At 42.8% G+C, this 14,092-nt stretch overlaps 1 protein-coding gene across 4 annotated transcripts in view; it reads left to right on the forward strand.

Annotated features, from left to right (window-relative positions):
• The window catches only part of LOC146834561 (vitellogenin-1-like), a 977,187-nt gene that overhangs the window by 866,498 nt on the left and 96,597 nt on the right, over window positions 1–14,092 (forward strand). For 3 of the 4 annotated variants that reach the window (XM_085601961.1, XM_085601963.1, XM_085601962.1), the window contains 3 exons: window positions 346–443; window positions 10,436–10,530; window positions 12,143–12,302. In XM_085601961.1, the coding sequence (XP_085458087.1) occupies window positions 346–443; window positions 10,436–10,530; window positions 12,143–12,302 (353 nt within the window). The remainder of the gene's footprint in view (window positions 1–345; window positions 444–10,435; window positions 10,531–12,142; window positions 12,303–14,092) is intronic. The other variant, XM_085601964.1, reaches the window with a different exon arrangement.

The following is a 14,092-nucleotide window of genomic DNA, read 5'->3' on the forward strand; positions in this document are numbered from 1 at the left end:
GTAGCAGGCACTGTCATGCTTCAACTAAGCTGTAATAACTGTGGTATGTGGATAAACCATCTCCTTATTGTAAGTGACTAATGATGTTACAACTTGATTGTATGAAGAAAATTAGAGACAGGTTTTATTTGCAAGCAATCATGTATTCTAAAGTGTTTTGACTAGTTGTAACAACAATACATTGGTTAAGCAGCAATATATATCCGATAAGAGTGTATTTGTAATGTTTATATATCTAGGTAAAGTTCTGCCAATCACATTCTTACATTTCACAACATTTAAATCCTCATCATATAAAAGAACGTTTTATTGTATTTTTACTTTAAGCATGTTTTGTCTTTGCAGAGACATAAAAATCCAACCAGCTAACTCAGAAGGCCTACAAGTACTATTTAATGGCATGATAATAATGCTCTACAACAAAACATATGAGAATCGGAGAGGTAATTTGTTGCAACAGTTTATTTCACGTTTATTTAACCTACAGAACAGTGTTCGTATCCCTTCTTAGTTCATAGTTAATGGAAATCTAAAATCAATTAAATATTTAATTCACTTGCCGTAATTACTATGTGTGAAGGTACAACGCAAAACTACACAGGCAATCTTGAACAAGCATTGGCATAGCCAAAAGGTCTCGCCTTTGGGACCTTATAAATGTGTAGCCAGAGCTATTGGCTCTGCCATTGTCTTTAATTATTTTGTAGAGCAGTTTGGCTGCTGTGCAGCAAATTGAAAAGTTACAATAAAGTGTTAAAATCATTTTTGTTACCTTACATATAACCAAGCAAACATTATGTACAAATGAATGACCCTATTAAAAAATAATTAACATATACAATGTCTTCCAGTTTGTCTGGTGCTTAGGTGATGCTGTGCTGATGCTCAGGGGATGCTGAGTTATACTGACATGGTGCTGAGGTGGTGTGCTTGTGCGGAGGTGGTGCTCAATTGGTGCTCAGTGATGTGGTGCTACGCTAATGCTTAAGTGGTGCTGCATTGTTGCTGAGGTGGTGCTGTGCTGATACTGTGATGGGACTGCAATGGTGTGGAAGTGTTGCTTTGCTGGTGGTGGTGCAGTGATGCAGAGGTAGTGTTGAGTGATGCTGAGGAGATTTTGCGCTGGTGCTGAGGTGGTGCTGAGTGATGCTGTGGTGGCGCTGAGTGATGCTGTGCTGGTGCTACACTGATGCTGAGGTGGTGGTGCTGCGCTGATGTGAAGGTGGTGGTGCTGAATTGATGTCAAGGTAGTGCTGCACTGTTAGTGAGGTGGTGCTGTTTTGGTGCTGAGGTGGTGCTGTGGTGTTGTAGCCCAGATGCTCTGGTCTTGCTGAGTTAAACTGATGTAGTGCTAAGGTGGTGGTGTGCTTGTGTGGAGGTGGTGCTCAGGTGGTGCTGAGTGATACTGAGGTGTTGTTCAGTAATGCCGAGGTGGTGCTGAGTGATGCTGAGTGATACTGAGGTGTTGTTCAGTAATGCCGAGGTGGTGCTGAGTGATGCTTTGGTGGTGCTTCGGTAATGCTGTGATGGTGTGAGGTGTTGCCGAGTGATGCTGAGGTGGTGCTGGTGCTGTGATGGCGCTGGGTGATGCTGTCCTTGCACTGAGGTGGTGGTGCTGCACTGATGCTGAGGTAGTGCTGTGTTGGTAGTCCGTTGGTGCTCCACTGGTGATGTGCTATTGCTGAGGTAGTGCTGTGCTGGTGCGGTGGTGGTGCTTCGCTGGGGCTGAATAATGTTGAGGTGGTATTGTGCTGGTGGTTGTGGTAGTGCTCAGGTGCTGCTGTGTGATGTTCAGGTGGTGCTGTGGTGGTGCTGCTGAAGTGGTGTTCAGTGATGCTGACTGGTGCTAAAGTGGTGCTGTGCTGCTGCTGACATGATGCTGAGGTAGTGCTGCACTGATGCATTGATGGTGGGGCGGTGGTGCTCAGGTGGTACTAAATTGGTGCTGTACTGGTGGTGAGTGATACTGAGGTTGTGCTGTGCTGGTGCTGCACTTGAGCTGAGTGATGCTGAGGTTGTGCTGTGGTAGTGGGGGTGCTTAGATGCTGCTGAGTGAAGCTCAGGTGGTGATGCAGTTGTGCTGCTGCAGTAGTGATGAGTGATGCTGACTGGTGCTTAACTGGTGCTGTGCTGATGGTGTTTTGCGAGTGTTGCACTGATGCTGAGGTGGTGCTGTGCTGATGCTGTAGTGCTAAAGTGGTGCTTTGCTGGTGCTGAGTGATGCAGAGGTGATGCTGATTCATGCCGAGTCATGCTGAGGTGGTGGTGCTGTGCTGGTCTATGACATTTCTTATCTGAAATTTTGTCTGCTTACAGTGTCTTAAATCCTCTGAAGAGGATAAAGTGCAACACATTGGCAGCCAACACAATTAAATAAACATACATATAAATAAATACAACACCACCATTCTTAATTTATAGCAAATATAATTTTACAGCTTAAAATAACTACGGGGGAGGGGAGCAAAGAGAAAGAACAACAACAAACACAAGGCTTTTTAACCCCTTGAGTGCCCCGCCCTTTCCACGCCCTGTGCCGGGCGTTTCATTAGCGGGCGGGGCTCATGACGAGATAGTCTCGTCATGGGCACAGCGCAACCGCGGCCCATGACGAGACCATCTCGTCATGGGCACTCAAGGGGTTAACACAGACAAAAAGAGAAGTTCCTTGTTTAAAGTCAACAGTGCTATAACATTCTGTGTGGTGCAAAAGTATTGAATAGCAGCCTATGAAAACAAATACAAATTCTGACTGTTGAGATCCGGTTACACTGATATGCCCATCATGGAGTGCATGCAGAACACCAAACTGGCTAAAAACGTTAGTCTGTCTCAGCTTTCACGTTCTGTTTATCTACCAGAAAGCAGATTTATGAGGAAGGTAATAAACAGCAAGAAACTTAGCCCACTGGCAGGAGCTGGGCAGCAGCTGTGTGTGGTGGATGGGACAGACATCTGGCACAAACCTGTGGCAGCTTCAGCTCTCCGATCTCTGATGTATATCACCCCATACTATTAAGATCTGTCACTGACCTAGTGCGGATGGGGGGTGGCGAACATTATTAGCAAGGAGAGGGCAGCAACATGCAAGAGTAGGGTGGGAGGGGGCATCAAGACGAACATTTTAAATGTTGTTTCTTTTTAAAATGTGAAGTCAGGCTATTATTTTGTATTAGAATATTGCTTCTTTATTCTGCTGTTTGTGACAGCAGTCCAGTGCCAGTGCTGTTATAAAGGGAATCGCACAAACGTGCACAAACAGCTGTTCAAAACAACGAACCAAAGCACAGAGAAAAAGGAGTGCAAGAAAACAAAGAGAAATAAACAAACAAGCAATCATAAAAGTAACAGGGCCAGTTACCAGTGGCTAGAACCACCCATGGTAAGGAGGGACAAATGTGAACAATTAGCCACAGAAAGACAAGGAATTTTAAAAAGCACATACAAACAAATGGCAAGTGAAGGGCGTGCTACAAGCCACTCAGAGAAAATACATCATGTCTCCAGAACGAGACCTAAAAACGTGTAAAGAATTATTTTATGAGTGTTGGACTTGGCCTTTTTGCAGGGTAATCCCAGAACTTTTTGCCTTCCTCCTGTATTTGCTCTCTTTTGTAAATCGTATTATGGATTACTGTTTCCATGATTGGCTATTTTATTTACTTGTCAGACCCTAGTATAGTGCACGATTTGTGCTCAGGGCCTGTAAATGAAATGCTGCTGGTGGGCTTGCAGCACTGATTGTGCCACCCACAGAAGCAGCTTGTAAAATGTGACTCAGGCCTGCCATTGCAGAGCCTGTGTGTAGTGTGGGACTGCCATGTCGACTTGACAAGTGCACACACTTTCCAGTCCCTAAACCTTCCCTTTTCTACCTATTAGTCACCCCTAAGGTAGGCCCAAGGTAACCCTGTGGGAAGGGTACATTGTGTGTGAAAGGTAGGACATGCGTGTGGCATGTCCTAATAGTGAAATACTGCCAATTTCGTTTTTCACTGTTGTAAGGCTATCTGTTCTCATAGGACATAATGGGGAGTTTGTTTATAATATCTTATAAACATAACTGAGCCAAGGAACAAGATAGAAAAGTAAAGTTTAGTATGCCTAAACTCAGAATGTTAAAGTGCATCTTTTAGTGAGGGTGACTTTTACATTCTGTGTTTGAAAATACCACTTTTAGAAAGTAGCTATTTTCTTGCCTAACCATCCAGTGTGCCTCTGCTAGGTTTGTGTATTGCATGTCTGGCTCTTGGATGACTGGGGCTGGAGAGGGGCAGCGGTTCCAGAAGTCTGATGAGTCAGGGCTGGGCTGAATAGGCCTGGTCTGCATTTGGAGTGGTGGGAGGAGTAGCACCTTCACCTGAATAGGCCTATGCCTGCCTTCCACAATGATGGCTCCGCCCCTCTGTGGTGTGTATGGAGCCAAGGCTCACACTGATTGTGGAGGTTGTTGTGCAATTGCAAAGTGACCCACAGAACGGGTTTTGGCTGGGTACAGACACTCTCTGCCTTCAGAGAAGGAAACGACCTTTACAACGAGGTCAAAACACCGCAATACATTTACTTTGCTGTCGTTACAACGACTTGCACTGGATGGCGCTCTAGACTTGGGATAGTGTGATTTACTATTCCAATACCTTCCCTACTGTTATGTAGGCTGGAGTTGGAATAGTAAATCATACTATTCCTAAATCCGGCGCCCTTCAGCGCAAGTCGTTCTAACGACTTGCATTGTAAAAACAGCAATGTAATGTGCTGCGATCTAAATGATCACGTTGTATCGTCTTACATTCTTCAGAGAACACATGATTTTGGTGTATAAAAAGAGAGGCACAGACCCCAGACTTTTAGATCACTTCTGGGAAATCAAGAGGAATCTTTGACAAGGAGAAGAGCTGGATAAGCTGAGGAGGGATACCGCCCCTGTGCTGTTTGCTGTCTGGGGTTGGTCTACAGTGGCTGCTTGCTGCCAAGGAAAGGAGGAAAAGGACTTTGCTGTTTGCTTTGTTACCTGCATGAAGAAACGATCTCCAAGGGCTTGAAACTGACCTTGCCTCCTGTTCTGAAGTTTCAGGGACACAATGAGTTTACCACCAGCTGCCCTGAATTTCCTTGCTGGGAATTCCAACCTACATAAAGGTGCCTGCTGCTGTTTAGGACCTCTAGAGACTGTTTGTCGCTGGGAGCTGGAAAATCAATGCAACATAGAAGAAGCATCCGCACCTTTTTTTCAATGCATCGCCGAAGAAACCGTTGCAGCTCCTACCGCGGCTCGAGAAATCGCCGCACGACTCATTGGGTACAACAATCTCTGAAGTCCGAGATCACCGCACCGATCCTGACGCAAGCCTGCTGTGCGGCTGCACAAAACCACGCATTGTACCGGATCGACGCATCGCATTGAGGTGCCAAGACTCTCCCATCGTTGGGGGCCGCAGTAGGAAACAGACACATCAACTCCCCACGCAGTAAGAAAACGACGCATCACCTCCTCTCTGGTAAGGAACCGACGCATCAACTCCCCTGTAGTAAGGAACCGATGCATCACCTCCCCCAGAGCAAGGAATCAACGCATCACCTTCCCTGTGTGTAAGGAACCATCTCGTCACCTTCCCTGCAGCCATTTTGTTTGTTTCGTGTGACACATCTAAAGTACTTTTGAAAAAAGTGTTGCATTTCCAACTTAAATTGAACTGAACAATTTCTACCATTTGAAAGCCTTATTTTTAATACTGTGTTGTGGATTTTTTGTCGTTTGGTCTTGTTTTTGTTTAGATAAAGATTCCTCATTTTTCTAAACTGTTGTGGGTTAAACAGCGCTTATTTTGTGAAAAAGTAAGTGCCAGAACCCTTCTCAGGAGTCCACTTAGCTTGACCCACTTATTGCCCTGGAAGCGCTGCCAGTGCCAACACAACTACTAACCATCATACTCCAATAAGTGTGGCAATTCGCACTCTTCCAGGCCACCCTAAAAAAATTAAGAATGCCCTGGACACAGGTATTATTGATATATATTAAACAATTAAACATTCGGTTGTTGTGCTCACCGGCTCACATAGGCGACAGTGTTGAGAATTAAGCTGAGTACTGGCAGACACCTCCTCAAATTAAGCACTGGGCCTAAATTTCTTACATTTTGTGTACAAAGTTATCACCCCATTGAAGGTAATGTTTAAAAATCTTATGGAGAAATACTTTGTAAATAATATTTAGGCCACAATATGTATATCAACCAACATTTTTGTCATTGATTTTCTGATAAACAAGTACTTTTTATGTTGTGTTTCATGCAAAAACTCTAAATCAATAAAATATTGATTACACAAATACTCCAAACAATCCTCAAAATAGGATGTCACTTAACCCTTCTGTTAAATACTTGCCCCAAATAAACTGCAAAAGGAATAGAAACAGTCACTATGGGGCTGATTGTGATGGCGGATGGACTTCAGACCGACCTCCATCGTTTTGGGGACTTGGACCACCCACCTACAATGCGGTGGTTGTCCCACAGGGCTAATTAATAATGTGACCGCCACTGTGGCGTTCGCATTGCCCATGTTTTGCATTGTGGTGGGTGCTGCTAGCTGCAGCACCCGCTGCAATATAAAAAATGGACAATTTACATTTGCCTGCACTACGTGCAGGCACCATGCGGTGCCTGCCACATGGTGCAGGGATATGTAGGGGGGCATCATAGGTGCCGCTCAGGTCCCGTGTCTGGGTGCCAGGGGGTAAGAGGGGACTGCTACGGGGCCCCAAATTCCCTTTCCGCCTGCCTGTTCATGGCGGGTTAACCGCCGTGAACAGGCAGGCAGAAAGGGACATCGTATATTTATTTATACATTTTTCTAGTTATTTACTGTTAGACCTGACATCCTTGCCATGGTTACTCTTAACATTTTGCCTTCAGACATACTGTTTTGCTGACTTAATGTTTTTCTGGATTTAGGACTTTGGGCACTTTGCAACTAGTTCTAAATTGCATGTCCTCCCTGCTTAAAACATGGTAACATTGGCTTATCTACAATTAGTTCTTTTAGTTCACTTATATGTCACCAGTAAAGTGCACTACATGTGCCCAGGGCCCGTAAATTAAATGCCACTAGGGTGCCTGCAGCACTGATTGTGCCACCCACTTAAGTAGAAAATTAAACATGCCTGTGCATGCAGAGGCCGTGTGTTCAGTTTAAACTGCCATGTGAACCTGACAAGTTAACCCTCTTCCCAGGACCAATTCTTCCTTTTTAATACATGTAAGTCACCCCTACGGTAGGCCCTGGAAAGCCCAAGGGGAGGGTGTAGTGTATTTAAAAAGTAGGGCACGTACTTTAAGTTTTACATGTCCTGACAGTGAGAAACTCTTGGGCATGAGATGGACAGGACCCACTTCGCTCCAACCCACAACTAAAGGGGCTCCATGGGGTGCTGGCTTGTCTCCTGATATAAGTCTCAATGACATAAAAGACTTTCAACTCACTGTGCTACAGCACCTGGACTATGACATCCAACAGTCTTGCCCTGCCAAGTGGGGCCAATCCAGTCCTGAACCCTTGGAAGTGGGTATAAAGTTCTACTCCAGCTAAAATCCATGCATTTCCATCAATGCTGACACATCGACGCTGCTGCAAGGATTGAATGCATCACATCAACATCAAAGCATTGCCGCTGCAGCAAGGATCAAGGGCATCGCCAACGGTGCGGCACATTGCCTCCATTCCCGATGCATCTCCGACATAGAGCAACTAAGATCCGATGCATCACCTACATCCTAAAGATCGACTCCAAAGCATCACCTCCTTTGCTCTTCACCTTTTTATCTGTGACATCATCGCAACTGCAAACCAAGGTACTGTTTCAGCCATCCAAGGTAGCGTGATCAGATAGCCCTGGTTGGTGCTTTTAAGCACCGCATTTCATTGTATTCTTTAAAAATTCATAACTCTGGTTATACTTATTGGAGTTTTGTCATTTTGGTATTATTTTGTTTATTACAGTACACTTTATTTTTTTTACCAGATGTGCTATCTTTCTGTATGGTATTTTCACTGTTTTACTGTTTGAAGTGTTGCACAAATATGTTACACACTGCCTTATGTTAAGCCTGACTGCTCAGTGCCACGCTACCAGAGGGTGAGCACAGGTTAATTTAGGGTATGTATCTGATTTACCCTGACTAGGACTGCTGTTCCCTCTTGGACAGGGTGCATACCTCTGCCAACCAGAAACCCAATGTCTAACCGTTAGTTAGTATTGTGTATAGCCTAAAGCACTGAAAGGTATGACAGTTCTTTACATAGTACAAGCAAGTATACAAGTAACAATAATATCATCTGAGGGTAGATTAACAAGGTAACCAGTAAATATCATTGAGGGCAATCAAAAAGACAACTTCAGAAGCTGATAGTAACAATCAACATTTAGGTGTCCATTGGAGAACAAGAGAACAGTCCCAGGGCATTAGAAGGTGGCAGTCTATGGCAAGTATCATCAGTTAGACAGAGGCAGCTTAAAGAGATGGGATTTCAGGCATCTTTAGAAGAAATCCACTGTGGGTTTTATTCTCAGGTCAGCTGGTAGTGAGATCCAAAGGAGTGAGACCAGTTGCTGCGTGTGTTGCTGAATGTGTGTGGTTAAAAGGCAGACGGTTTGAGCAATAGGATATTTTTTCTTTCGGATTCTCTGATTCCCCTGTGCTGGTTAAGCATTGAAGATATTGTAGAGAGCTTAAGTGAATGGTACTGTAAGCCAACGATGGATTTAACCCAGATCTTTTGACTGGGGGAGAATGTTTGCATTGTCAGCATTCCGTCCATCATTTGTTTACTGTAACACTTTTCGCCCTAAGTGGGATGGGTGTGCCCAGACATGGGTCCCTTGCTCACTGTGCCACTGGATTCAAGCTAGCCTGGCTGAAGAAGGGTGACATACCCTGAAACCGGTCCCAGGATGCTTGTTTCCGGTCCAGGGAGGACCTGGCCTGGAATTTCGGTCTGAACTTTTCCCATGGGGCACAGGGTCAAGACTGATTTGCATATGGCTGGGTCCAAACTGGGGTGGCGTGGTGGGAAAAGAACGATGGATTTAACCCAGATCTTTTGACTGGAGGAGAATGTTTGCATTGCCAGCATTCCGTCCATCATTTGTTTGCTGTAACACTGTAAGCCAGGCATCCCAAATTGAACTTTAGTTTGGTTTCTATGAGGAGCCAATGCAAATTCAAAAGGATGGGCATGATGAGGTTGAATTTTTGGGTAGGGGATACAACTCTCGACATGTCATGTACAACTGTACTCAAAGGCAAGAAGTAATTTTGTATAATACCCACTAAGACGGTGATGCTGAATTCAAGTCTAGAGAGAATGAGAACATGAGCCACTGATTTTAAAAGTCAAGTGGATAATAAAGGTTTCAGTCTCTGTAAGGCATACATGAAAACATTTACTGATTTGGCTAGTTTATTTACACTGGGAATCATGCAGAGTTTCAAGTCTTAGGTTATCTCCAGTGCAAGGATAGTGATGGATATGGTGTTGTCGGGGTTGTTGAGAGTGTAATTTAGGTCTGGTCAAAATGACCTCTTGAACCTGGGAGAGAAAAGTATGAATTTGTTTTTTTGTGCAGGTTTTGAGTTAAGCAGTATTCTGGCTTTGAAGCTTGAGTTTTCAGTAGAGTGGTCTGTAACATAAGAATGTCCTTCACAGAAGAGTTTTTAAGGTCAATTTGCAAATCATATTGATGGATTGACACCTCAGTGTTATGGCAGATTTCAGAAAGTAGTACTACATAGAAGTTAAAAAGAGTGGGTGTCAGGATAGAACCTTGTGGCACACCATAGACAACAGGAGAGTGTTTAGATATTAGTCATGCTTGACTACTTGAGAGTGATTCTAAAGGTCAGGCGTCAACTATTTACTAACAAGACGTCTAAAATAAAAGCACTGGTCAAGTTGGGAGATTAGACGTGTATGGTCAACAGTGTGAAACACAACTGTGAGTTCGACGAGAACAAGGCGGCATGTCTTACCACTATCAAGAATGCAATGGAAGTCATCAAGGATTTTGACTGAAGTTGTTTCTGTTCCATAGCCAGCTCTGAACCCAGATTGATGACTTGTGAGTAGATTGGCTGTGCTAATATGGTCTTGCTGGTGAGGAGAGACACATTTTTCAAGAGAATTTCCTACACAAGTGATTGGACTTAGCATTGGACTTAGCAAGAAGAATGCATTGTGTGTAGTTGTGTCTCAGAGCCTTGCGTTTGGAATGCAAGATGAGGGATTTCAACATTGTCCATTGATTTTTGATCTTGTGACTAGACCTCCTTTAAGCTTTATGAACATGAGTGACACAATGTTGTAAAGTTATTTTCGAATATTTAAAATCAAATGTCTTATTTTAGTAGCAATAATTGTTATGCACTTTTTCTTGTAGAGCATATAACAATTTCGAGACAAGAATCAATGGTGATTGTTGAAGCACCAAATCACGGATTGGACCAATTGTCCTTCAATGGTGAAACAGCAAAGGTAATGCCATCTGAGTAGCATGATAGCTACACAAAACACATCCGCAGTGTGTTCCCCCGAGAACAGTAGGTTGAGACTCGATGAAACTGCCCGTCACAATCTGTCATGCAGTAGACAAGAGAATTGATTGCTGTGCATTGCATTCAGCTGATGCATGAATGTTAGTAATCACAGGCTACAACTACAAAATCTGATGCAGGTAAAACGCTATAATAGAAGGTCAAAGTTTTGATGGAGGTGCTTAGCTGCATGAAGGATCTGCTACTACATTGCAAGAATTTAGGAACACAGCACTGTAGAGGAAAGATAATGGGCAGCATGTGTCGCTGCAGCAGTTTTCAGGCCACTGCATCTGATATCCCAAAACCAGTGCTTAATTTGAGCCGAGGCTTTCCAGTGCTAAGCACCGGCACTTAATTGGTTTCCGGTGCTCAGCACCGGCACCTAATTGTCAACACCATACATAGAACAGTCTACCACATAGTGGCGCTGCTCATCTGATTTAGAGATGAGCAGAACAACGGTTGTTTAGGAATACAATATACATTAAAATTGCAGATACCTGTCTCCCCAGCCATTTTTTCAGCTTTGGGGACCTGGAATAATCTGAACTGTCACGTTTACATGCGAGAGCGATAATAGTAGTTGTTTTGGCAGAGATGACAAGGGCGATGGGTGGTGCAAGCTGCAGTGGCCTCCCAGTCAGAGCCCTGGCATTTACTTTTTACCAATTAAGCACTGCCCAAATAAAAATGCTTGAAGCATTTGCAGTGCTCAAACAAGTAGTGCAGCTGCTCAGCTTGTCTGAAATAGATGTCCGGGTTTTTATATGTGTACAGAGGGAGGTGAAAACCTACAAATTGCTGCTCAAACCTGGAAGTTGGGCTGTAACTCTCTGGCCGGTTAAACGTTTCCAATTCCAAAGCAGTCACCGAGCAAACACTCTCCCAAAATCGTGCCCCTAGTCAGCATCAGGTAATGACCCTTACAACTCTCTACTTTGTGGCTATTTAGTGTATGCACTTATTCAGTGTTTTAGTCATCAGCACGTACTCCTGTCCAATATATTGAATGGAAATTCCTATTATCCTTAAATCGTACAAACCACTCCAGCATTCAGTCTATACATGGTGCTGGCGGAGTATACCAACATCATGAAGTTTCATGAGCTGTAGTTTCATAATATCCTAAGATTAAATATTGGCAGGATAAGGGCCTAGTAAGAAGTTAGGTGGATTGGTGTAACTGGATAGAAACTGTTCTGCCCGATTATAACTGGCCCAGTGTTCTCTCACCTGTAAATCCCAGGTGTAGAATTAGCAGGTCTAAATCCAGCATTCCAAAAATCTGGTCGGTAAAACTGTATGAGATGTGGGACTGCAAGCACAGCCTAGAGCAAGGAATGATGCGCCCGAAAGCGCGGAGACTCTTCTGACATCCCCACCCCTTCATCACCTTACAACACACCAACCCTACATAACATAGGACTGCCTATCCCTCCAGAAATTGCAACATTAATCGCTATGGAACTGGGAAAGCCATATTCATATGCGTTATATGTCAATCGATTTTAAATAACATTGCATCAAAATCTATACATTGTGTTTTTAAGGTTTCAATTGCTTCGTGGATGCGGGGGAAAACCTGTGGAATTTGCGGAAATGCTGATGGACAAAGACAAAATGACCTCACAAAGCCAAATCACGAAAAAGCTTTAAGTTGTTCCAGTTTCATTCATTCATGGTCTGTGCCAGAAAATTCCTGCTCTGGAGGTCAGTTCCTAAGCTAAATAAAATGTTTGTTTTCTTTGTCAAAATATTTACTACAAACATGCAGGCTACAAGAATAACTACTCAAAATGTACACTAAAAAATAAAAACATGCTCAGGTAACTCCTTTCAGAAAATTCGATAATGTAAAATTATCAAAACCAGTCTTACTCATTTCCCACCTATTTTAAGGCTGGTTTAATTTCCTATTCCAACTCCAGTCCTTGCTTCAGTGCTTATCGGAGGAATGAGGCGCACGTATACATTTTTGAGTGACAGATATAAATATACGTTCTTCATGTTTTTCACTGCTTACATATTAGCCATTTTTTTGTAGATTAGATTATTACAGTATACATTGGGAAATACCCCCAAAATCTCTAATCCAATAAATTCCAATAAATATATTGCCTGTTATTATTGTACACGATTTAAAGTACGCATATAAAGTGGAAGACATACACTGTCATACAACCACTAAAAGAGATGACATATCACCAGAGGCTGAAAAAATATTTTTTTGCAAATAAGCTATCATTAACAAAAATACAGTCCAAGGCTCTCATTACTGTATCCATTATTTTGATACCGTTCTCAGAAATGCTCTTTGAGTCAGCATAACAATTTAAAAATAAAGGCCATTCCCTCGGACCGAGCAAGAGAAACATTAAATATCTTAGGTACCCTTCTGTTTAAGAGGGATTCAATAAAGCACTGCACATGCTCAGTAACGGTTGCTACAAAGCATTAAAACATACTGTCCAAATAGAATAAATTCTAGTGGTAAAACGGATTTCAATCTTAACTAAGGTTAGCACTGTGTGATGACGTCAAGGCCATAATAGCAGTAAGGCTTATTTTAATGATTTAATTGACAGCCAACATATATTGATGGGGCAGTGAGCGCTGTGCCATTGTGAAAAACAATTTGCAAATCATGTAAGGCCAAATTTATCAACACTTTGCGCTGGTACCAAGCCACCAAAAGTGATGCAAACCAGCGCAAAGTGTTGATTTGAGATTCACTTATCAGTGCAAACTTGCTTTACACTGGAAAGTAGCCCTAAGCCTAATACAAAGTAGTGCAGGCATTCCATGGGTTGTATTTAGAGGAGCCCATGCAACCACCCATGGTTTTTTAATCAAATCCTTTTCTGCTAAAATTTGTAGACAGGCTATTACACCAAAAATTAACGCCTCCTACCGGAAGGCACAAAGTTGGTGACTCATTTTCTTTTCTCCAAATTTTCATGTGAAATAATATTTTCTGAAATATATCTTAGCAAGTATTTCTAACTGGAAGGGTGCTATTGTGCAACATTAAAAGGAAGGTGCTAGGCAACGAGAAAATGTGCCAGCGGAGTGGATGACAGCAGCAGCACTAAAAGCCTTAGAAATTAAATGTCAGAGTGCCAAATACCAAAGCTGTGTAGTGTTCAATTCACATCAGGCCTCTTTAATCTGTAGGAAATAGGTTTATGATTAAGAGGGCTGATGACCCATCTCAAGCAACAACTACAATCCCTGTCTGGGTAAACCACAAAACTCATAAAATTCACCTGTTCTTAACTCTCTGGCAGATTTGCACAGAATCAGGCAGGTCTTAAATTAGAGGCAATGTTTAAAGTATATATGCACCACTTTAACTGCAATAAAGTAAAAACACAACACAAGAACAATCTGATACCAATTTAGAAAAATAGAGAAAATGTAATACATAATTTAACACCAGAACCACAACAATCCAATCAGTAGAAACATAGTTATGAATTTTACAAGTGTTTAGTAAAATC

Source organism: Triturus cristatus, chromosome 4_2, assembly GCF_964204655.1.
Source record: "Triturus cristatus chromosome 4_2, aTriCri1.1, whole genome shotgun sequence".
NCBI classification, from domain to species: Eukaryota; Metazoa; Chordata; class Amphibia; order Caudata; family Salamandridae; genus Triturus; species Triturus cristatus.